At 43.6% G+C, this 25,210-nt stretch overlaps 1 protein-coding gene across 1 annotated transcript in view; it reads right to left on the reverse strand.

Moving 5' to 3' along the window:
- Window positions 1-3,097: 3,097 nt before the first annotated feature.
- TNFRSF11A (TNF receptor superfamily member 11a) overlaps window positions 3,098-25,210 on the reverse strand; it is a 35,551-nt gene continuing 13,438 nt past the window's right edge. Inside the window, exons 7-10 of the mRNA XM_032603133.1 lie at window positions 23,907-24,020; window positions 21,001-21,053; window positions 17,934-18,693; window positions 3,098-5,724 (exon numbers count right to left, since the gene is read on the reverse strand). Of these exons, the coding sequence (XP_032459024.1) occupies window positions 5,384-5,724; window positions 17,934-18,693; window positions 21,001-21,053; window positions 23,907-24,020 (1,268 nt within the window). The 3' untranslated portion in view covers window positions 3,098-5,383. The remainder of the gene's footprint in view (window positions 5,725-17,933; window positions 18,694-21,000; window positions 21,054-23,906; window positions 24,021-25,210) is intronic.

Raw genomic sequence — 25,210 nt, forward strand, 5'->3', positions numbered from 1 at the left:
ACTGCTATACATATCCTGAACCTTAATTTTTTAATAAAATGAAAAATTGCGACATCTTTACTTTTTTACTAACAGTATTAAATATACTTTCAGAATGCTCTAAAAGCTTTAAATATGTATTTTTCCATGGCTTCTTGGTCATTGAAATAAAAGACCCTAAAAACCTATATATTCTCATATCCAGAATATATAAAGAACTTTCAAAACACAATCAGAAAATAACCAAACCAATTAAAATATAGGCAAAAGATTCAAACACACACTTCACCAAATAAGAGATAAAGATGGCCAAATAAACATATGAAAAGATGCTCAGTTAAAGTCACAATGACATCTATTAGAATGGCTAAAATTAAAATAAATCAACAACTGATGCTACCAAGTGCTGCTGAGGCTATGGAGCAACTGGAACTCTCCCCTTCATCGCTGATGAAATGAAGGGAATGTACAATGGTACAGCCACTTTGGAAAATAATTTCACAGTTTCTTACAGAGTTAAATATATATTTACCATATGATCCCACAATTCCACACCTGGGTATTTACCCAAGAGAAATGAAAACACATGTCCGCACAAATTATTATAGCAGCTTTATTTGTAACTGCCTCAAGCCGGAAAGAATCCAAGTGTGGGTGAATAAGCGGTGGTACATCCATACAACAGAATACTACTCAGCAATAAAAATGAACTAACTGCTGATGTACCCAATAACTTGGATGGATCTCAAGGGTATTATGCTATAATATTTAAAGAGTCTAAATTATAAATATAGCTATTTCTATACAAAAAGGTTTTTAGAGAAATTTTCACTATAAACAGTGATATCAAGCCATAATGTAGGCTGAAAGGGTTAAGGAATTCTTTTAAATTAAATAAAGTTATGAAGGAAGGAATAACCCATTTCATTATATTAATTCAGCTCCATAGCAGGAGCTGCCATGGGAGCATTGGTCCAGGGTTTCCAGAATATGTGGCTCCCCTGCACTTCTGAGCTTGGCTTCAGTGATAGCACCTTACATGCTTGTGCCCACTGCTGACCCCACCCCTGCTCAATTTCAGATACCCACCTATTTTTTAAAAAATAAATTTATTTATTTATTTATTTTTGGCTGCATTGGGTCTTTGTTGCTGCACGTGGGCTTTGTCTAGCTGTGGCGAGTGGGGGCTACTCTTTGTTGTGGGGCGCGGGCTTGTCACTGCAGTGGCTTCTCTTGCTGCGGAGCATGGGCTCTAGGTGCACGGGCTTCAGTAGTTGTGGCACGCGGGCTCAGTAGTTGTGGCATGTAGGCTCAGTAGTTGTGGCTCGCGAGCTGTAGAGTGCAGGCTCAGTAGTTGTGGCGCACGGGCTTAGCTGCACCACGGCATGTGGGATCTTCCCAGACCAGGGCTCGGACCCGTGTCCCCTGCATTGGCAGACAGATTCTTAACCACTGTGCTAGCAGGGAAGTCCTACCCACCTATTTTTGGAAAGGCTTTAGTAGTTGCAAAGTAGTCTCTTCACCAGCATAGCCCTGGGGAGTCAGGAATTCCACAGATAACCCATCCTTGTGCCCTGGAGCACAGCAATGTCCACAGTCTTCCCCAGAAATCTAGGACATCCCAGACTCCCTGGGACTCTGCAGCTATCTTCATCTCCTTTCTCAGGGATGCTCGGGGCCCAAGCATCAAAAGCACATTAAATAAAAATGATGACTCACCAACCGAATGTTTAGGCCTTTGAATGATTTACCCTTTCGCACAAAAGGTTATGCAACTCATGCCCAGAGAACCCCAGAGCTCCCCAAAGCAGATGGCCAAGGAGAGTCATGTGCCATCAGAGACGGTCAAAGAGCAAACATTTCAAAATTATGCCTCTTCCACCAAAGACAGTACTTCTGCTCAAGCTCACCCTTTTGCCCAGTACCCAACCATAAAGAGTTTGCTTGTTGAATCAGCCTAAAGGGTGAACACGACATCGTTTATCTGTTTATGTAGCAGGTTCTTCTACCCAAAGTATCTGACCAGTTTTCTTGATTTTACAAATCGTCACTTTTCCACGATCTGTGCCAATGGAATGCAATAGTACCATAGACCCAGTTCCCTCATCATGGATGTCTGGCTTTGGAAGGAACCTCAATACTCATTTGTAGGAACTGACTGTACTCTGCATCAAGGCATCTGGTCACCAGAGAAGGAAGCACTTACTGGGGGCTGGGAAACGTTCCTCTCCTGCTCCCAGCTGCACTCTCCCCAGCACCATTTGGTTATGAACAATGTTCCTGTGATGGAGGTGGCAAAAGGGCCCCATTCTCCCCTGCTTGTACCTACCACTCTCTTAGTGTCACCCTGCAACTCTGTGTACTCACCCCTTCAATCTGGCTACCCTGTGTCTTACTTTGGCCAACAGAATGTGGCAGAAATGACAGCACACCAGTTCAAGCCTAGGTCTCAAAAAGCCTGATACGGTTTTGTTTGCTCTCAGAACCTAGGCACCACCATGAGAAGAAGGCCAGGGCAGCCTGCTGGGAGGATGAGGGACTGCGTGGACAGGGTTCAGTCCAGCCAGCCTTCCCCGAGCCACTCAGCTTGCAGACTGCACGCAGGTCAGCCAGCCCAGCTGGGCTCCTCCAGGCCTAATGAACAAACCAAGCTGAGCCAACCCACAGGGCTGGGAGCTAAATCAATGGTGATTGTTTTAAACCACTGAGTTTTGGGGTAGCTTGTTACACAGCAAGAGCCCTCTTTTCCTTTGCCATAGGAAGGTTCCAATACCTCACATTCAAACTACTCTTTGTGCTTGCAGGCAGAGAGAAGAAATTAATGCTTCCTACTTCTTATAGCTGAATTAGGTGTGGGTAGAAAACACTAGACTCCATTTCTGTTTCAACTCTTTCACTGCCTAGCCAACCTACATTTTAAAGAATTTTACTTATGAGATCAATGGTAGATATATTATTTTAAAATGGCACTTTCTGTCCCAACTCTTGTTGAGGTTTCCACCAATGACACCATATAACCAACATTTGATACCACAGTACATCATAGAGATCAGAAAGAAGTCAGATCATTATTTCACAAAAAGCTTTGTTTAAACAAGCCGTGAAAAAATTTTTTTATCATCAAATATGTTTAATAATCTCTTTATCACATTCCCCAGTTTTTCATTATTGTCTTCATTTCATTCTGTTTACATTTGTCATATACATCTCTATAATACACAGACACAGACCTATATTTGCTATATACCTCCTATCATTTAATTGTCTTTGGATCAATATAGAATTAGTAGGGATCAGCATGGGAAAGAATACTACCTTTTTCTGAAAGTAGATTCTTATGTATTTATTTAGCACCTTTTATTTAAGGATCTCAAAATACTTTAACATTCACTGTAGCATCCTTATGTTATCTCTAGTTTGGGAAAATGTCAAAAATTAGTGCCTTTTTATAGGAAAGAAAAGGAAAGTATTAGTGAGATGATGACAGTCACAGTAGAAACTTGGGTCTTTAGCTCAGCCTTCTCCTTTGTAAACTATACTTTGTTTAATATGTCAAAAGGTTTAATGGCTTCTTCCATTTTTATAACATCTCTCTTTGGATGGATGTGAACTAAAAGGGCAGCACAGACAGTAAATTCCCACCAACGGATCATCCTGGCAACACAGTTATTTCCTGCAGTTTTTCATGTCAGCTAAGAAGCCCCATAAATTATAGAACCACCTCTGCTTCTCCATTAAAAGTCATAATTGATGGCTACTATTCTAGCATTTCCAAGAGACCTGCAACCGACAGGGAGAAACCAGTGATCAACGATCATTCCCTTCAGCTGGGCATTTGCGGCCATTAAAGTCTGGACAGTGACTGCTATCACCACTCTTAAAACCAACCAGATCTGCAAAATTAATTTTAATGTGCTTAGATATTTTAACTTTAGTATTTGAGGAGAACAAATGCTCACTGGCCACAACAGATGAAACATCCTAGGTAATTCCTTTCACTCTGACTCACATTGTACGTTTCCTCACAAGAGCACTGATGCTAAGAGAAAAGCACCTCTATGGTAAGTTTTCTTAAGTTCACAATATAAGGATTTGGGTTTTTAATGTAAACGCATGGAAAATAATAAGAATGTTTTCCACTTCTACAAGGCTAAATTACAGATACACGATTTTTTAGGAAGAAAATGGTGCCTACTGCCTAAACACATTTATGCTATTCTTGTTTAGAAAGAAAACAAACGCACAACTTTATTCTTCCTTTCTTGAACTTTCCTGGCACCTTCCTTTCACCGTGTGTGCAGGCCATCCCATGTCCTACTCATTTTCCACACCTTTTCCAGGGACACATCAAGAATAAGAATGCCAAGTGCAGCAACTTGGATTTTTGAGATTTAGTTTCCCAAGTACCTGATTGCCTCTGCTGGGAAGGGTACTACATTCACCCGGGGGAAATGAACCATTTTGAGATGGAGTAAAGGAGGCAGACACGAATTGCAACTTAGTGCTGCCTAGAAATTAACACAAACTTAAAAAACATTCAGGGTGAAAATGGGATTTCCCCTTTTCCTTCCTTTAGAAAACTGAGAACTCAGAAAAGTTTTCGAAAGCTACAAGTCCCTCCTCTTGTTCTCTGAGCCTCCCCCCAGGCTTCACATTTCTAGCCTTCTTCCAAAAGTGCTTAGTACAGACTCCTCACCTCTCCCCGCCCCCGCCATCACCAAAACACAGTCATCTACTTGTGAAAAGGGACCAAAAGAAAACATATAAAGAAGACCATCACCCTTAGGAGACTTTTCAAGAAAATCGTTAAATAGTAAAAAGAAAAAAGGGCGGACAGTATCAAGAGAAACGTTATGAGAGACAGTGAAATACAAATATCAAACATGGAGGACGGGGTGGGGGAAGGGATACAGATCCAAATAGAACAGGACGGCCATAAAAACAGATGTCGTAAAGAGACAAACTACTGACGAACTAATAATGGGAGGTGGAAGTGGAAGAGGAAAAACTATAGAAGGAGGTAAAAAGTGGAGTAACAGAAGAGAGCAACGTGTACCTGTGCAATTAGTAGACACGTGACCGTGGATGGAAGTGAGTAGTAATAACAAATGTACTTTTGTTTGCTTGTTTGTTTTTAAAGTCCCTGATTCTATTTAGAACAAGATGGATAAAGAACGTCCGGTCATTTGACGCAGGTGTACCGAACGGAGGGGCTCAACGGCACACCTCTGGGGCCACGGCCCCGCCCCATCCCAGGCCCCGCCCTCAGCCCCGCCCAGGCGCGGGTGCGCGGCGGCGTCGTCAGCTGGGGACGCGGCTTCCGATGTGCGCGGCGCGGAGGGCGGGCTGGAAGGCCCGCAGCTCCGCGCCCGCCCGGCTGCAACCGCAGCGGGATCTCGGCTGCTCAGCGCCGCGTCTCGGGCGCGCCGGCCTCGGCCTCCCCCTGCTCCTGCACCGGCCGCGAAGCCTTGTCGGGCCCGGGGGCGCCTCGCTCCTGCAGCCCCGGGCCCACCTCGAGGCCGGCGCACGTGTCCGGGAAGCGCGGCCCGAGGCCGGCGAACGAGTCGCAGCACGGCGGGCTCTCCTCCTGCACCGGGCGGCCCACCGGCTCCCCCGCGCAGCCGCCCGGCCCCGCCGGACCCTCCTGCGAGTTCTGACTGACGTAGACCACGATGATGTCGCCCTTGAAATTCATCACCTGCCCGCTGGAAATAAACGTGGAGTTACTGTTTCCAGTCACATTTCCTACAAGGGGAGAGGAAGAGAGAACACGCAGAGGGTGAGTCATCAGTTCTGGGCGAGAACTTGGTCTTGTGAGAGGAAAGTTTCCCAATGCATGGGGGGCCCGGCCCTCTCACGGGCGGCCCTTCCTCACCCACCTGTCCCCTAAAATGCATGGGGCACTCCCCGTGGTTCCTTCCTTTGCCGTCTCACCGGGCCTGACTGAGGTGGAGGAAGGAAAAAGGGAGGGAGAGAGAAAGAAGACGAGGGAAGAGAAGCAAGACAGTGGGCCATCCTCAGGTTTTGTCGTTGGCCACAATGACCTCGGGGGACACTGGCAGGAGAGCCCGCCCGCATCGCAGAATCACAACGGGATTTAGATGTTGCAAAAGGGTGTGCGCACGTGATGGATAACGCAGCAAACACAGCCAATGGTTCGGCAATGGTCAAATGCATCAGGAAGGGAAGCAAAGGCTGGAGCGAAGGTTGCGGCCTGTTAGGACCCTGGAGCCCACCGCAGCCCAGCCTCCTCTCTGACCAGACTCTTTCACATCTTTTCACCCTCCCTGGAGAGGTCCCTAAGCTCAGCCCTGGTGGGCCATGGGGCCACCCGGGCTCAGTATTTAGCAGAAATTAATTTCCTTAACATTTTTTCAAACTCCTAGAAAAAAGAGAGATGCACAAGACTAAAATGGAGAAAAGCCAACCAACCAAACAAAAACAATCTTACAAATCACTCTTTCCTTCCATCCCTGGGAGGTGTTTTGTCCTCAGGGGGTTCTGTCATCACTTTTTGTGGGTGACTGTATTTAGCCAGTCTTTAATTAGTGGGCCTTTTGAAAAACAAATAGAAAGTTCAACAAATGTTAGGAAACCTACTGCCTCTTATTCTCCTATGTCAAAGACTGATGCTCTACAAATGACCCAGGTGAAAATAAATGCCACAAACCAAGCAGATGCAGAAATGCCCGAACACTCAGCATCGCCAGCAGAATCTTTCAGTCTGACCAGGGAAGGTGAACATAAAAACAGTGCCTCACTATTAACCTCATCTTTTTTTTTCTTCTCTGTTGTGACAAAGCTTAATAATAACTTACACAAATAAAATCGTTTCTGTCATTACTCTCCATGAAGAGATTTCTCCCAAATGTGGAAGGCATATTTTGGATGGTCTTACTGAAATACCAACAGCATACAGGAAATACCAGGAGCCTTCCCTGCACCCACAGGGTACCTTCACAGATCCTGAGACAAGCACAGTGGCCCATTACAGGGATTTCAATGAAAACAGAGATTTCAAATATGAGCAACAAATTGAAAGTCACAAGGGAGGATTTGTGACTCACGCTCCTTCTCCCGTTGGCAGTTGTATTGGGGATGTTACTAGATGGATGGTGGCAGGGATTTATTTGCCTATTAATTTCCCCAAGCGACTTGGGCAAGTACAGCTAGTATTCCATTCACTAACTAGTCAGATTGACCCATGTTCTCCATTCCCTCTAAAATACACAGACATGATCCCACAATCCCATTCCTGGGCATATATCCAGAGAAAACTATGGTTGGAAAGGATACATGCACCCCAATGTTCATTGCAGTGCTGTTTACAAGAGCCAAGACATGGAAACAACCTAAATGTCCACCAACAGATGAATGGATAAAGAAAATCCATTGTGGTACATATATACAATGGAATATTACTCAGCCATTAAAAAGAATGAAATAATGCCATTTGCAGCAACATGGATGGACCTAGAGATTATCATACTAAGTGAAGTTAAATGAACTTGTTTACAAAACAGAAATAGACTCATAGACTTAGAAAACAAACTTAAGGAAAGGTGGAGGGGGGGGATAAATTGGAGGTTTGGGATTGACATATACACACTACTATATTTAAAATAGATAACCAACAGAGACCTGTATAGCATACGTAACTCTACTCAACGTTCGCAATAACCTAAGTTGGGAAAGAATTTGAAAAAGAATAGATATATGTATATGTATAACTGAATCACTTTGCTGTATACCTGAAACTAACACAACATTGTGAATCAACTATCCTCCAATATAAAATAAAAATTTTAAAAAAACATAGGTGTTCATAACATCGAGCATACTCTATGCTACAGGTCTACTCTCTATTATGCCTATGTCTTTCTGCTCTCACCAGTTACCAAGTTAGTTCTTAAGTCTGTTTTTAACTAGTTGAACCTATTAGGAAATCTAATGAAATACAAGCGTACCTTGTCTTCTTGCTCTTGGGTTTATTGTGCTTTGAAAATACTGCGTTTTTTACAAGTTGAAGGTCTGTGGCAACCCTGCATTGTCAGATGATGGTTAGCGTTTTTGGCAATAAAGTTTTTGTTTTTTTTTTTTGTTTTTGCGGTACGCGGGCCTCTCGCTGTTGTGGCCTCTCCCGTTGCGGAGCACAGGCTCCAGATACGCAGGCTCAGCGGCCATGGCTCACGGGCCCAGCCGCTCTGCGGCATGTGGGATCTTCCCGGACCGGGGCACGAACCCGTGTCCCCTGCATCAGCGGCGGACTCTCAACCACTGCGCCACCAGGGAAGCCCGGCAATAAAGTATTTTTAAACTGAGTATGTACATTATTTTTTTAGACATGCCATTGCACACTTAATAGACTATAGTGTAAACATAACTTTATATGCACTGGGAAACCAAAAAAATTCGTGTGACTCACTTTATTGTGGTGTTTGCTTTATTGCGGTGGTCTGGAACTGAACCTGCAGTATCTCCAAGGTCTGTCTTTATGTAAAGTTGCGAAATGTGAGTAAGTGTGAAAAAAAGGCAAATGTTTCTAAGAAAACTGAATGCTTTGCAAGGACCCAAATAAATGTGAGCCACTAAACGCAAAACAAAAGACATCAGCAAGCTGCTGAACTGGTGTGTGGTGGCAGCTGTTAAAAGAAAAAATGAAAAAGAGACTTTAAAAATGCAGAAGGAGTTTGCATTCAGACTTGTTATGCCTGGAAATTAAGATGGTGTGGTTAACGTGAAAAAGGCTCAGGAAACTATATTCAGCCAACACATGTCCCTATACTAAAAAATCAATGTGTGAATGCAAGTTATATGTTTTAAGTTTAAAAGATGTTGAAGAGGTGAACTTGTAAATGACTTTTTCAAGTAACTCAACAGCTGCTAACTGAGAGCTGATACAAGGTCTCTACTATAGCAGCAGCAGCATGAATGAGCATAATAACTAACACAGGAGAAGTCTTCCTAGTTGAGGGATCACTAGTTAACAGAAAAAAAGTGAGAAATCAAAAATTGTATGTGTATACCATAAACCATATTCCAATTTAAAATGTACTGTGTTTAAAAATAAAAAATAAAATAAAAAATAAAATAAAATACCATGATTATTTAATAAGAGCAGCAAATTTAAGTTGCTTTAAAGTATGATTTTTTTTCTTGGTATAATTCCTTTAGCTTTTTATTATTACAACATTGAAGAACAACATGGTTCTCTTGTTCTTCAGTATCTTGTAAAGCTACATGAATTTAATATCTTTTTTGTCCTCTTCATATGGATTTATCTGTTTATGTCATGGTATATATAATTTCTCCATCATTTAAAATTTTATTTCCAACAAATCATCATCATGACTCCATTGTTGTTTACCTTCCTCGTCAGAATCTTCAGTTTGTCTGAACTCAGATAAAAACCCTTTTTTTTTTTTAACCATTATCTTACACATCAAGATTTTGTGTTAAACTTTTCTTCTTAAGAATTTCATTCCAGGGGACTTCCCTGGCGGTCCAGTGGTTAAGACTCCACGCTTCCAACATAAGGGGCATGGGATTGATCCCTGGTCAGGGAACTAAGATCCCACATGCCATGCAGCCAAAAAACCAAAAAAAAAAAAAATTTTCATTCCATGCCTTTGCCTCATGGTAAACAATATATTTTTGATATATTCTGTAGGATCGATATACTTATTTTCTATTTTTTTTCCAAAATGGAATTCAAACCCTTTTTCCTAAGAAATATATGTAAACATTTCATAATTCTTCGATCCACAGACTGGATCAAGAATATTATTCTTGCGGGGGGCACAGTAGGGAGGGGAGGACCAAAAAAAGGCCTTTAAACTCCTGACGAGTAGGATGTAAAGAAAAGCTACCTAGAAAGAATATGAGATTCTCAATTTTATTCTTCACGTGTTTCTTCATCAAAAGTACAATTAATGACAAAAACGACCTTCGATCAAGTCCAAGTCTGTTCCATTCACACTGACTTTTATGAGAGTAGTAAACTGGTACAGACTAAACTTTAAAAAGCTCTACTTATTTGCCAGTAACAGTAAGTGACAGCAGAGCCATCTTCGGGGCATGTGACTTGTGCAGTTGCACAGGGCCCCGTGCTTGTTTAATGTTCTGTTGTCATCATCTTGAAATTCTTACTAATTTTTGCACAAGGGGCTTCATATATTCACTTTTCACTGGGCTCTGGAAACTTTGTAGTAGATGGCAGACAGCTATAAGGAGTGCTGCTCTGTTTCCCCCTCCCCCCCTCACTGATGCTCTAATTTAATGCTACTCTTTTTGGAGGTAACATAAGTTGGACATGTTTCAATATTGCAGACACATTTGCCGATCTAATTTTCTCTATTGATAAAGAACTCAACGTTCAGTAAAACTCTGAGTTGCAGAGGCTACCCACCGGTGCTCCTAAAACGTGGACTCTATGATATGTTTCCCTGGTGTTCAAGCCACTTGCCACCTGCTATAAAACTTTCAACACCCACTTTCTGATAGAGAACTGAGGCTTGTCCCTTTGAGAAAAGGTCTGCTGACTGTATCAGTTATACCTGTCAGGCTTTGCCTCTGATCTCGTTTTGGTTTCTTTAAAGTGAAATGAGAACCAAGCCAGCTGCCGAGCAGTCTAAGTGCAGAATCCTTCCAGAGTTTTATTGCCTCAATCTTTCATCACCTCACCCTCTCAACTTCAACAGCAAAAAGATTTTAGCAGCTCATTCTCTGAATCTTCCTGAAGCACTTAATAGTTTCATAGAAATAATTCTCATGCTTATCAACTTCATTTTTTTCTTTTTTAACTAGTTAATGCAACAGTTAAAGTTTTAAATTACAACAGGATCAGCTCACACTCATAAGACTGGGCAGATCTATGGATTTTAGTAAGCGCGGCCATTCTCTGGGCGGGAGCAGAAGGTCCGGGGTGTCCTAGAGTGACCCATTAGTTGTGAGTAATCAGTGTGCTGTCGGCTTCCGTCAGGTCACTCTACAGAGGTTAGGGGGATGTGGGCTAATCTATGGTTAAGTGAAGCTAGATTAAGATTAAGCTAGATCACTATTATAATACTAATAGTGATGGAACACCTCAAATCCAGAATTTACTGCGTGCTCCCTCTGTGCCAGGCTGGCTGCATTACAAACGCCAGCTCGCAGTTCCTCCACATGTGAGCATTCCAGGCTTCTTTTTCCCCCTCTACTGACTGACATGGCTTCAGGGATGAAAACTGTCCAGCCTTCTTTCTCCAGCCTCATCACAATACAGACTCACCTGCAAGTAATCTACTAACATCCATGGCATCCTAGTCTCACCTGTCTCAACTTCAATAGCGAAGAGGTTTCAGCAGCTTAGAGTGGTGTTTCACGCTCTGAAGAGCATGACTGGTGACTAAAAGGGTGGTGGTTTCAGTGGCTGCCCGAGTACAGGAGGGACAGAAATGGGGTTGGGACGGAGGAGAGCGCAGGACCCTGAAAGCTCTGGTCCTGCCCTGGCTCGGCCTCCACTAGCTGTGGAGTTGGGACAAACTACCTAACAACTCGGTCTCCTCTTTATGAAATGAGCATCAATTTTCAAGCCCAGCTAGCCTGGCAGCGTGCAGCCGCCCAGAGCAGGCATATGATAAATGAATGAATAAATGAACGTGTGAATAGCCAGCAGGATGGCATAGGGTCAAACGAGACAGTGGATTTGAAAATGCTTGGGAAATAGCACAGAATTTCTCACAGGTGCAGTGCTGGCATTATTACTCCCAGAATGTAATGTTTGTGCTCATGGAACTCCCCAGGAAACGAGATTCGGGAAATGTACTGAGCGGTCATGTTATCTTTCCATCCCTGTCTTGTTGAAGGACTTCAGAATACCTTGAAGACTGAAAGGGCACTTACCTCTAGCAATCTAACCAACTTTTATTTTCTTTGCTGAAATAATACATCATTCTGACAGTCTCTGGTTTGAACACTCATCTATGTAATTCTACACAAATCCCCAACCATCTCATTTCTCATCGTGCAAGTCAGCAGCTAGTTGAATGTAGCACTAGAGTAGGTCAAGGTTTTGAATGAGTTGGTAATATCCTTACCCTGCATTACGCCTCAGTCCTGAACTGTCTTTGTTTACAAACAACCATTCCTTGAAATCAGCTTTCTGCCTTTCAGAGGGTTTTACACGGTTGTGTGAACGGACCTGAGAGGCCAAGGCCCTGGGATGGCAAGTCAAAAGGATCCCACATCAGCAAGGTGGGTGCTGCGGGCCCCCTCATCAGCATGGTTGCCGGGGTTTCCACAGTTGGTACATGCCCGGAAGGGGTAGCCCTCTCCACTGAGAGCCAAGGAAACCCCAGGACGTTCTGATGTCAGGGGAGACCTTCTCCCTTGCTGGTGGCTGGCTAAGGGGGGAATGTGGAAAGGGAGGGATGGGGTGCATCAGGCTTGTCCAAGATGCCTTAAGAAGGCTCAAGGCTTTCATAGGTCCCATTAGTCCACAGACCTCTGGGAATACGAGCAAAGCCAGGCCTGTCACTTCCCTCTTCCCTACTCTCCGGAGCTGGCTTTCCGCCAGCTTTCCCCAGCAAGCTGCCTCTGGCATTTATTTTAGTTTTATTTTACTTTCAAAAAAAGATGGGGTTGGAGGCATGTGGAAGAAAGAGCTTTCCTCCCAAAAGAACCGGTGACAGTGAAAACAGTAACTTCCTGAGACAACTGGCAGAAGAAAGGGGACTCAGAGGTCAAAGTAGCCATCACCTGCACAGACACTAGCGCCCCTTCCTATAGAATCGTCTGGGCCTGGCCTGGCCACTGCCCTGCGCTCAGCCTGAGGAGCCAATGATCCCAGCCCGAGTTTGCCCTTATTCTACAGCACACTGAGGATTCTCCAGTGCATGGTAAACAAATGAAATCAGTAACATTGGCACTGATTTATGGGGAGACAGTGCCATGGTTGAAGGCACAGGCTTCAGAATGAGAGAGTTGAGTCATGGTTTCATCGCTGATTCGCTGTGTGGTCCTGGGCGAGGAACTTGCCCATAGGATTCCTGTGAGGAAGTGGGAAGGTAATACCTACACGAAGCACTTAGCCAGCACCTGCTAACTAATACCTATGATGTCATTGATAAAAATGCAACCTTCAGGATGTCAGAACAGGCTTAATGTGTCTCTGAACACAAGGGGATTGATAATGTGTCTTAATGTGTCTCTGAACACAAGGGGATTTACTTCTATGTGAAGGCTACCCAAAAGGATGATTTGAGAATTAGCATGACATGAGGGTTTTTATTAAATTAGAAAATCTGAAGAGTTTCTAACATTTAAAATGGGTTGGTTGGCTTAGCATTAATATTTAATATGACTTAGCTAGAAGAATTTTCAGGTCACTTGAGAGAGTTAAAAATAGCATTTTAAGTCAACAGAAACAATGAATAAATGAAGTATCTCATCATGACCAGAAAGATGTTTATAGTTTGCTAAGTCTCTGCTTTGCATAGCAGGCCCCGTGGAATCCCTATTTCTCCGGCAGAGAGAACAAAATTCCTTTTAAGAACTCAAACCTTGACACAATTTACATTTTTTAAGCAAGGTAACGCATACTTGTCTTCTCAAAGGCTTATTATGTTGTTTAAAATGTATAACGTATGAATATTAAATCACAAGAACTATAGCAAATAGTATCACCCAATTGTCATGTAGATTTTCTTCCAAGGAAAAGAACTAAAAATATATACAAATCCACTCAAATTACCCAGGCTATATTGGGTTCTTTTGGAATTTTTTAAAAACTTATTTTATATTTAACCCATATGCTTCTCATGTGATTTTCCTTTTTATGGAAATGCAAGAGCTGTTTCAGGCATTTGGAAGAAACTGGGTCTATGATGATATGGGAAGGGAAACAGTATTTAATAGTTCCATTCTGAATCATGCTTGAAAATTACTTAGAATGGCTGACAAATGAAACCCTTCCAAAATTAGAAGAGAAGGAAGGGAAGTAGGGCTAAACTAAAAGATATAGTGAACAAATTTTTCTTATATTTTGAAATAATGCATTGACCTTTAGCATCAATGAATGCTGAGTTTTATTACCAAATAACTGAATTTAAAAATATTTTTAACTTACAGAATCTGTGAGCTAATACCTGCCCTTATGATACTTAGCTAAAAGTCAAACACAAGTTAGTGGATGGCATTGCAACAGGACAGAGAAGACAGTTAGAAACAGAGGACTGTCCTTTGCTCAGGGGGTGGGGAGGAACAGGAAGAAAACTGAGGTAAGAGAACGTTTATCTGTCTTTCAGGATGGAAGTGGATGGTCAAGAATAGTCATTTCAGGACGGGGTGGGGCCCAGGGATGGGAGACTAAGGGTGGGGGACGTGGGAGTCAGGCATGTACCCTAATCTTCCAGTGCCCTTGGCTCCCAGGCATTAGCCTAGGTACGTCTATGCCACTTGGATGGACCAGGGCATCCTTTTTTCTGCCATCTCTGCCTCCTCTGCCCAGGACACCTAAGTCTGCCCAGGACAGCTAGCGGCCATCCTTCCATCCCCTGCCTGGTCCCCTGCTCCCCTGAACAGACCGAAGAGGTAGGAGGCTGAGAGTGAGTTAGGGAACAAACAGGAAGCTATGGGCTCTTATTCCTTTAGTTATTCATGACTGGATGGATGGAGGAATGAATGAATGAATGAATGAATGAGCTTATGAACATTTATTCATTTATACTGTGAGTAAGCTGCCATGGGAGAGACTAGAAAGATCGGGAGTGGTGAAGGTCACGGCAATTCCTACCAACTAACTATTCGTGGCTGCCTGAAGATGGCTGTTGCTAAAGGTATGAGTGTGCTGGGCTCGGTGAGAAAGATGCCAAGACGAATTACGAGGGGCTGCCGAGGGCATGGAAGGGGATAGTGGCCACCCAGGCAGCCAGCGTGCATCCCTGGTTTAGGAAGCAGCATTTGAGCTGGGACTTGAAGGTCAGGAGGAGCTGGGTGCTCTGGAAAAGGGGACCGTGCGGGGACAGGGTGGCCACACTTGGGGAGGCCTTTTACAGTGCAGAAGCCGGAAAGTGAGAGATTCCCACCAAAAATGGCTGAGGCTGGCGTTGGCCAAACTTAGGTGGGTGAGCAGGTGAAGAGGCTGCAGTTTAGGGGGGCTGGCCATGGAGGGCATTGCTTTCTCAAATTATTGATTCTTTTTGTGTTGTCCATTCCCTAGCACCAATCCCTACTTGTTTTCCAAGCTTTTCCAAGTCTCCGTGTCTCAGTGGACCCTCAATAAAGATTTGATAGAGAATCATGTAGCTGGTGCTCATGAAGAATCGTTGTGGGCCCTGGGAACAAACACCTCTCTCCAGTTCAGAAGTGTCTGAACCAATTAAGTGATCTCAGGAGCCAGAAGCAAGTCACAGGCCAACTAGTGATCCATTAATCATAAGAAGCTGTTTCTTCACATGACATCATTTTCTAGACACAGAATTCTCCAAACTCCAGGTGAAAGGGCTTATAACCAAGGTAACCACCGTCATGTCATCAGGATAATTTAAGATGTAAATCAAGACATGGTTACGCAAAACAAAACCACAAGTATGTTTTCCCCTTTCATTGGTTTTTGCTGATAACCCTCCTTGTGCTTTAAGAGCTGTGACACTGCTAACACCGACTTAGCGTCGGGTATTATTTTTGAAAGATAGGCTTGTGGAGCTGTTTGAAGAACAATCATCCTCTTCAAAAGGAAGCTGGGTGCAAAGGAGATACTTTTCCCTACTTAGGTGGTGCCCAACCCTGTCATTTCTGCAGAAACCACTTGATTTGGCTGTAAGTTTTTTTCTTCTTAAATACTCACATATAAAATTCCAAAAGCCAATAAAAAGGTCACCTCCCTCAAGTCCTGAGAGCACAGTGGCTTTCAGGAGATCATGTAGAATTAACCCCACCCAAGCTCCATCCTCTTTGACACATTTTATAGAAGATAAACTATGACCCCAAAAAAAAGCAATAATGAGAAAGTGCTATTTTGACCAGGAATCAGAAGGCCTGTTTATGTAGAAGTAATTATGGAGAGACCTGCACAGCCTCAAAAATCAGTCTGGCTGCTACTTCTCCTCAGGCGAACATGAATTTGGCCCACTTGCTGGCAACTGTCTACGGGTGTTTTACATGGCTGAGCACCAGATTAAGACAGAAAAAGCAGTGTCAACTTTTTGCAAATTAATACCACTTAGTTGATGACACGCTTTTTTTTTTTTTTTTTTCTTCTTCTTTCCATGCCTAAATGTTTAGTGCTGGAGAAAAGAAAGATAAAAAAAGCAGAGATGGGCACTGCTTTAACTCCTTATAGGAGAGCTCGGATCCGCCTTTTTGGTTTCATGAAAAAATTGAAAAAATGAAAAAATTGATCTCCTTCACTTTGGCCAGTGCTGTTCTTCCAAGAACTGCTGCTGCTTTTCACACAGCAGCAAACATCACCTTCCTGATGTTAGCAACTGAAAAACAGGTCTGTCCCCTGGCAGCATCAAGAGACGTGTCAGCTGCCAAACTGAGGTTCCGCCTCCCTCCTCCCCACACCCCCAAATACTCGTGTTCTCTCTGTGTGTGCAAACAGTGGGAAGAAAATTAACCCGTAGAAAAGAAAGAGAACAATACAAACGAACCACAGAGCCAAACTTTTAGACACGGAAATTACTTAAAATCTTTGAAAAAATAAGTTGAGGTCTTCTGGAGGAAAAACACATCAGTTCTTTGAAAAATATCCCCAAGCCCACCTCCTCCTTTCAGTTGGACTGAGAACTGATAGAGAATTTACACCTCAGTGAATCTGTGTAGTTGCGGCAAAACCACAGACCTTGGAGAACAGATTCAAATTCACTGTTCTACCCAATAAGCCAGGAGCTACCATCAGCATGGGGCAAAACAGTCTCCATTTAGGGCCCGACTGAGCTACCTCATGGTTATAAAATAATTCAAAGACCAGCTGCTAGACCCGGTGGCGGTCTAAATAAAGAGGCAGGAAAGAAAAAGAAAAAGCATCCCAGGATGAAGGTGGTCCATGAACGGGCTTTGTGGTTTTAGAGTTTGGGAGGATTCTGTGAAACCCCTTAAATAGTACATATGCATATATTCATTTTTCTGGAGAGAGGGTCTATAGCTTTCAGAAAATTCTCAGAGATCCCTGACCACCCCCTTCCCATAATACAGCAAATAATCCCCGGAACCAGAGGAAGCCCTCACCATCAGCAGAAAAGTTCCCTGTAACTACATAATAAAACAGAGGATGTTCTACCTTCGCAGAAAAAAGTTATAATATTACAACTGGTGGGCTATTCACGCTCAAGCAGTGGTGCAGCAATAAATCTCTATAATGATTTTAAATTGTAAAACCATCCTCCTGGTTCCATAAATATATCCTATGCAGTGTTTATAAAAGGGGCTTCTCATAAAAAGCATCAAAGGACAGCCACTGCCTCATTAATCTGGCCCAGAATCAACAAGCTACACTCAATAAATATTAATTAATCAATGATTAACTAAACAATTTTGTTTGTTGTCCTGAAATTTATAAGAGCTTTTTTAGGGCGAAATTTGAGGCCTAGGTCACTTTAAAGAAAAAACCCAAACCCGGAAATCTGAGGGAACGCCTTGCCTTCAGCCAGTCCTGTGGTCAATGTTGGCATTGTCTTCAGGGGTCAATGCGGGGATTTGAGGTCTAATCCCATTGTGAGAAACCTGAATGCAAAAGGGCATGGGGCACATATAAACCAAGAGAGAGCCCCAGGGGTACAATCCACAAACCCAACATGTGGACTGACTCAAAACCCAGCCTGTAAAGAGGCTTATCAGGAGGAAATGCTCGAGCTGAACTTTTCCCACATTAGCGTCCCTCTTTCCTGAACAGCACGTGACGCTTGTCCCCAGATACTGCACAGAGACCAGGCCTTTTTGCTCAGAAGGGAGAAACCAGCAGAGTCACTTACCTGATGCAGGTGGCTGCTCACTGGAAGGGCCTCCAGAGCCAGGACCTCCCCTTGTGGAGCTGGGAAGCCGTGCATCAGCCCCATCCATGGGCTGGCCTCCCGCCTCTGCCCCTTCAGCTGCTTCGGGAGGAAGGCCCATGCCATAGGCGCTCTGGGGCAAGGGTCCACTTTGGGGGCAACCCATCAGGGGTTCCCGGTCCTCCCCAGCAGGGCTCCTGCAGCCGGCACAGCCATCTGCAGAGTTGGAGCTGGCTGCCCAGTGGGGCCAACTGCCACCCTCCACTTCTCTTTGCAAGTACTTTTCGGAGGACATAGGAATCCAGTCAGTCCTGCACAGAGGCTCAGCGAAGTGGCAGCTTTCGGAATCCACCAAGCTCTCTGTCCCAGTGAAGCATTGGCTTAGACTGTCATTCTCTCCCACCTCCAGGGGTTCAGGGAAAGGCGGTGTGGATGTGCTTCCAGGCTGAGTGAAGAATAATATAGAGTCTGGGGTCCGGGGGGGCCTGTCCACGTATTCGTCTTCCGTGGGAATCTGCCTGAAGGGGTCCCCCTCAATCTCGCTGACCAGGGTGAGCATCCCGGCATCTTCTCCCGGCACACAGGGACCGCCACCTGCACACGCACCTCCACTGTCAGGACAGCACATATCTTCAGAAAACATCTTCTGTTCCAGAGTCAGCAGTAAGACACCCTCACAGATTTCACGCTGACTAGGGGCTTCCACACGAGTGCCGCTAAGATTGCTGCCTGAGGACTCCTGCTGATTTAAATTCAGAAGGCAGAGCATTAATCCAGCGATGTTAGAACATGGGTCTGCTAAACGTGGCTGAAAATGGTGCTTATCGTAATTATTTCCACCATAACAAGTACAGATGGAATACTCACTATGTCGCTTTATTTGGGTTATTTAAGATTAGGGGGTGGGGAGAACCCTCAGATAGAGTACAACCAGAATCAGATGAATCTAACTGCATTTCCAATGGGATAGCATGTTTACACTGAAGCAAGGGGGAGAGCTGACCCAAATAACTTTAGAACACAGGATTTTGTCTATACCCTCAATCTAAATTTTTAAAAAACCCTGTAAACAAATATTGAACTCTGGTTAGTAGCTTTGCTTTTTGCTGTGGTATGGCTTAGGGATTCTGAAACTACTCTCTGTGTATTCTGGAACTGAGTAAATATACTGAGAATAATCGGAGCTGGGTTTCTTACTGTTGGAGAAGGGAAGATTCAAATACAGCTAAAGAAAGACTACAATAAATCCTGTAGTGTTGGGACCAGAATTGGAGAAATCAGTATGAGCTCAAGGTTTACAATTTGTATGTCTTTAGGGACTTCCCTGGTGGCACAGTGGTTAAGAATCCACCTGCCAATGCAGTGGACACAGGTTTAAGCCCTGGTCCGGGAAGATCCCACATGCCACAGAGCAACTAAGCCCGTGCGCCACAACTACTGAGGTCGCAAGCCACAACTACTGACGGCCACGTGCCTAGAGCCCGTGCTCCGCAACAAGAGAAGCCACCACAATGAGAAGCCCGAGCACCGCAACGAAGAGTAGCCCCCGCTCGCCGCAACTAGAGAAAGCTTGCGTGCAGCAACAAAGACCCAAAACAGACAAAAATAAATAAATAAATTTTTAAAAATGTATATATCTTTATACTTAAGAACCTAGACCTAAAGGATATAGTGGGATAATTAATGAAATTTTAAGATCAAATGTAAATTATTGATATATAATAGTATTGTACCATTACTAAATCTTTTGATTTTGATAAAGGTACTATGGATATATAAGAGAATGTCCTTGTTCTTAAGAAATTCACATGAGTATTTAAGGGTAGAGGAACATGATGTCTGCCACACACTCTAAAATGGTTCAAGAGGGCTTCCCTGGTAGCACAGTGGTTAAGAATCCACCTGCCAATGCAGGGGACACAGGTTTGAGCCCTGGTCTGGGAAGATCCCACATGCCAGGGAGCAAGTAAGTCCATGCGCCACAGCTACTGAGACTGTGCTCTAGAGCCCATGAGCCACAGCTACTGAAGCCCGCACGCCTAGAGCCCGTGCTCCGCAACAAGAGAATCCACTGCAGTGAGAAGGCTGCACACCGCAGTGAAGAGTAGCCCCCGCTAGCCACAACTAGAGAAAGCCGCGCGCAGCAAAAAAGACCCAACGCAGCCAAAAAATAAATTAATTAAATAAATAAACTTTAGGGCTTCCCTGGTGGCACAGTGGTTGAGAGTCCGCCTGCCGATGCAGGGGACACAGGTTCGTGCCCCGGTCCGGGAAGATCCCACATGCCGTGGAGCGGCTGGGCCCGTGATCCATGGCCGCTGAGCCTGCGCGTCCGGAGCCTGTGCTCCGCAATGGGAGAGGCCACAACAGTGAGAGGCCCGCGTACCACAAAAAATAATAAATAAACTTTAAAAAAATGGTTCAAGAGAAAAAATATACATATGCATACACAAACGTACAGATAGCAAATAATAAAGCAATGTGAGAATATAAACAATCGGTGGATCTGAGTATAGGGCAGGTGGAAGTTTTTTGTACTATCTCACTTCTTTCCTACAATTCTGAAGTTATACCAAAATTAAAAGCCACCAAAATAACTACAGAGTACAGGAATGTGACTGCTCTTCCCTCCTAGGAATCTGTCCTAGGCAATAGAGATTGGCATTAAAATAATAATATAAATAATACATGGGCAGAGAGATGACAGAAATGGAATGAAATACAAAGAAAACAGCATTTAGGATGAGCACTGACTTGGGCTTTGGGTTACTCTGTGGGGATCAATCCTGGGATTTGAGGTTCCATCCTCTCAACGAAGTACCCATTCACAATTTGACTCAATATTTGACTAATAATAGTTATATCAGCCAATTTTTTTTTTTTTTTTTTGGCCTCGTGCACTCGGCTTTGTGGGATCTTAGTTCCCCGACCAGGGATGGAACCCGGGCCCTGACAGTGAAAGCGCCGAGTCCTAACCACTGGACCATCAGGGAATTCCCCCAAATTGTTAACAGTACTTAAAGGAGGCACTTAAGACTTTTAAATTTACCTTATTTCCACTTAGGCGGCCGCAAGCTTCATTGACCCAGTGCCACAAATTAGCTAGAAAAACAAAGTAAGGATAAGCGCTTCACATTATTATTTCCTATTTCTAATTCAGCATTATTGACCACTATGTCAGATCAATATTGTCTTTAAACAAAATCGTCTGCAAATCTGAGAGTGAAACATTTAAAAGAAAATCAACCAATTTAAAGACTATGAAGGCATCTTCCTCCTCCTATCAAAAACAGAACTTTTTGATCTACGTAAAGCCAAATCTGATGCCCTAATGTTCCACTGAATACCTTCAGGCACATCTGAGGGCTGTCAGAGCTGCTGTTTTGACTACAGACATTCTCATGCCCTTAGCAATTTTTCTTTGACCATTAGGGACGCTGTTAGGTATTGTAGGGGAACAAAGGTGACGTGGGTCTAGGGGACTTAGCACAAATATATGTGTGATAAAAGTCAAGTGCATGCCAGAATGCTCTGTCAGGCCCCACTGAATTCCAGCGGGCCCCGAATCCTTTTCCCCCACACCCTGCTGATTCTCAGAAGAAAGAAGAATATGTTCTGTGGCATGTACAAAGTATATCTTCCTTAACTTTTTAAAACAGAACTGATGAAACTTAAAAGGTCAAATCTATGAATTAAAAAAATCTATGAATGTATAGAATACAAAGATAAAATTTTATCCCACATCCACTGAATATCTGATGGTGAATTCACTATAAAGACTAAAGCTAAGAGGTTGTCCATTTTCCACTGGAAGATAATGACGTCATCATAATAGGTAATGATGCCTCTTATGTGACCTTGCCTGGTCTATTTAACCTCTCTGAGCCTCAGTTTCCACATCATAAAACGGGGGAAATAATAACGCCTCCCTCTCAGTGCTGCTGTGGAGACTTAGGACACGTAAAATATGTAGAGCAGTGTTGGCACATGATAAATATTTAATATGTCAGTTACAACTATCATCATCATTACTATTCGTGCTTATTTTCTATCACTTTAAAATTATATAATAATAAAGATACTCCAAAAAAAGGAAAGTTGCAGCTCTTTCCTTTTAGGGATCAGGAGTAGACAATTACAGATGATACTAAAAATAACATTTGTACACAGAGGTGGTAATTGCTCCTAACTACTGTGATAATCTCTCTCCTGGTTGATTGCAAAAGCCCTCCTTACTGGTGGGTCTGCATCCACTCTTTCTGTACCCCCCAAATTTGTTTTAATTACTAAAATAGCCAAATACGAAAACCACAGGGTTGTTCTGCCTCCCTCTGCTCAGGATGGGAGCACATTTCTTAGCAGTTTCATGTCACACTGGTTCTGACTTTCTGTTCCAGCTGCGCTAACCTTCCAATCCCCCCAACTTGCTCTGCTTCCTCCAATCATGCAATTCTCTTTGCATGGAATGCTTTTGATTCTCCTTAGCTCCGCTTGGGCTAGTTCATTGCAACTTGTCTTTCAGATCTCAGGTCCCCTGACTCCGCCCTGGGAGGCCCTGGCTGACCCTGAGGCTGGACAGGCAACTCTGTCACCCCTGGAGCTCTTGCACCTCCCTTTCCACACTCAGCCTCATTCTATGGGCCAATCCTTGCCTTGCTCACAGAGAAGCTTCTTCCATGAGGGCACTGGCTCTGTTTGTGTTGCTCAAGGTTTTGAGACCCCAGTGTCTGTCCAGTCCCTGGTAGCCAAAAAACGTGTTGAATGAAGGGATGAAAAGAAAGCTGACAGTCACACATCCCGACCTAGTGATGGGCGGGCCCATTGCCTTTGCCATTGGTAAGATATGGCCAAAAGAGATTATCACAGAGAAAAAAACTAAAGAATAAAACACTGGGGGTCTGTTTATCTCCTGAAAACATGGCTATATGAGTGAGCAATCCATCAGCATCTCTGAACATGCATTATTCAAATCCCCAGTTCTGATGCTGGGGAGGTGAAGTTGCATTAAATGACAATATTCAATAATGATAGACTTTTTAAAAAGTTAATTCCAGCTTTTCCTCTTCAAATACTCTCTGCTTAACACTGGCATCGTCAGTCACCATCTTCCCTCTTTAATCTTTTGATTGCCCAGTGTTACATTAGACAATGGAATGTTAATGGAAATAGTAAGATACGCAGGATTTCATGAAGTCTATGGATGTGACTGTGAGAGAACTGATGGAATCACAGCAAAGCAAAGGTGGACAAAACAAGTGAGCAACTGAAAATGGGAAAGGATGGTGAGACCACAGGTGCTTCAAAAGACAATGATGTGCACTAGGTTTAGGAAACGTAGCGAAGCCTTGGACAGTTTCTTAAAAATTACCCTTTGTAGCTTTGTAGTATAAAAGTCAAACAGGATGTGATGTTAAAAGACACTATCAAACCATTTTTTTTTGTGGAAAAACTATTCCCAATAAACAAGACAACACTTGATTACTCATTCTAAGAATGATCACCTGCATTTTACTGAATATAAGACCACTTATTTCCAGAATTTTAAATTCACCTATCAGGGTAACACCCCAGTCAAAACTTTCCATCTGTCATTTACCTGAACATTTTGTCTCTGTTTTAATTAAGTAATTAATTAAATTTAAGTAATTAAAAATGTGTGTTCTAGGATAAATGCAACCTCTGTATATCTGACAGTATATAATCTATACAACAGTCATTGGTTTCCTGCACCTAGAATATTTTTGTTTGCATACACATAAACAGGCACAATGGATTTTTGTTCATTTGTTTGTTTTGCCAGAGAACAATGAATTAGGTATAAAGCGTGTGTCACCTTAGTTTAAACAGATCACCAGAGGCAGTCGGAGGGCAATATACACCTCTTCAAAGCATACACCTAGAAATGTATCTATTGGCTTTAAGATTCATTTTCAAAACCCACCATAGACACAATACCTGTTAGTGCTTTCCCTTTTTTCCTATAGTAAACACCAAAGATGACAGCAGCAACTAATGCCACAGATATGAAGAGAAGCAGAATAATTAAACTGGGCAAGTAAATCTGGGGTTCTGTGTTGGAAGAAAATGAGAAAAATAGCATTAAAGATGGTTTATTTTTACTTTCTCCATTTAAAAACATAACCCTGGGCCTTCCCTGGTGGCGCACTGGTTGAGAGTCCGCCTGCCGATGCAGGGGACACGGGTTCGTGCCCCTGTCCAGGTAAGATCCCACATGCCACGGAGCGGCTGGGCCCGTGTGCCATGGCCACTGAGCCTGCGCGTCCGGAGCCTGTGCTCCGCAACGGGAGAGGCTGCAACAGTGAGGCCTGTGTAACCCAAAAAAAACCAAAACCAAAAACAAAACCCATAACCCTTTCAATCAAACCCCAGAATCAAGGGTGTTGGTGTGGAATAAGAACAATAGGAAGGTCCCCGGCCCTGACTGTAGAATTTGTCAGGAAGAGCTCCCGTTCAGAAGGGTGAAATCAACAATGCAGCCCGGTCCTGCTGGCTGCCATAGCTCTGAGGGGCCAGCCCAGGACCATATCTAAATGCTTCTACTTTAGAACAACTCTAATAGGGATGAGCACACCATCCATCATCTTTGTTTACCTACAGAACACTTCACTCTGTCTAGGTGGATGGGCTCTGGAGGCAAAAGGAAGCCCCTTATCAAATCTCTTTCCAAATAACAACATGGCACCAGGTTTTGATGGTCATAAGAACAGAACCATAGCCATCCTGCAAAGTGTTTCAGGCACTTCATCTACAACACAGTGTGGACTCAACCATTTTTTTCATCCCCCCTTGATCACTTAAATGCTAGTACCTTTATATTATAAGCTCTTGGTTTACAAGACCTGGTTTCCGGACTCTTGCTTTTCCTCTCCTTCTGTCTTTTTTTTTTTTTGGCTGCATTGCTGCTGCACGCGGGCTTTCTCTAGTTGCAGCGAGCGGGGGCTACTCTTCGTTGCGGTGCGTGGGTTTCTCATTGCTGTGGCTTCTCTTGTTGCAGAGCTTGGGCTCTAGGTGCACAGGCTTCAGTAGTTGTGGCACACGGGCTCAGTAGCTGTGGCTCACAGGCTCTAGAGTGCAGGCTCAGTAGTTGTGGCGCACGGGCTTAGTTGCTCCGTGGCATGTGGGATCTTCCTGGACCAGGGCTTGAACCCGTGTCCCCTGCATTGGCAGGATTCTCAACCATGGTGCCACCAGGGAAGTCCTCTCCTTCTGTTTTTTTTTAAGACAGTTTTTTATTCCCT

Source organism: Phocoena sinus, chromosome 14, assembly GCF_008692025.1.
Source record: "Phocoena sinus isolate mPhoSin1 chromosome 14, mPhoSin1.pri, whole genome shotgun sequence".
Classification (NCBI taxonomy): domain Eukaryota; kingdom Metazoa; phylum Chordata; class Mammalia; order Artiodactyla; family Phocoenidae; genus Phocoena; species Phocoena sinus.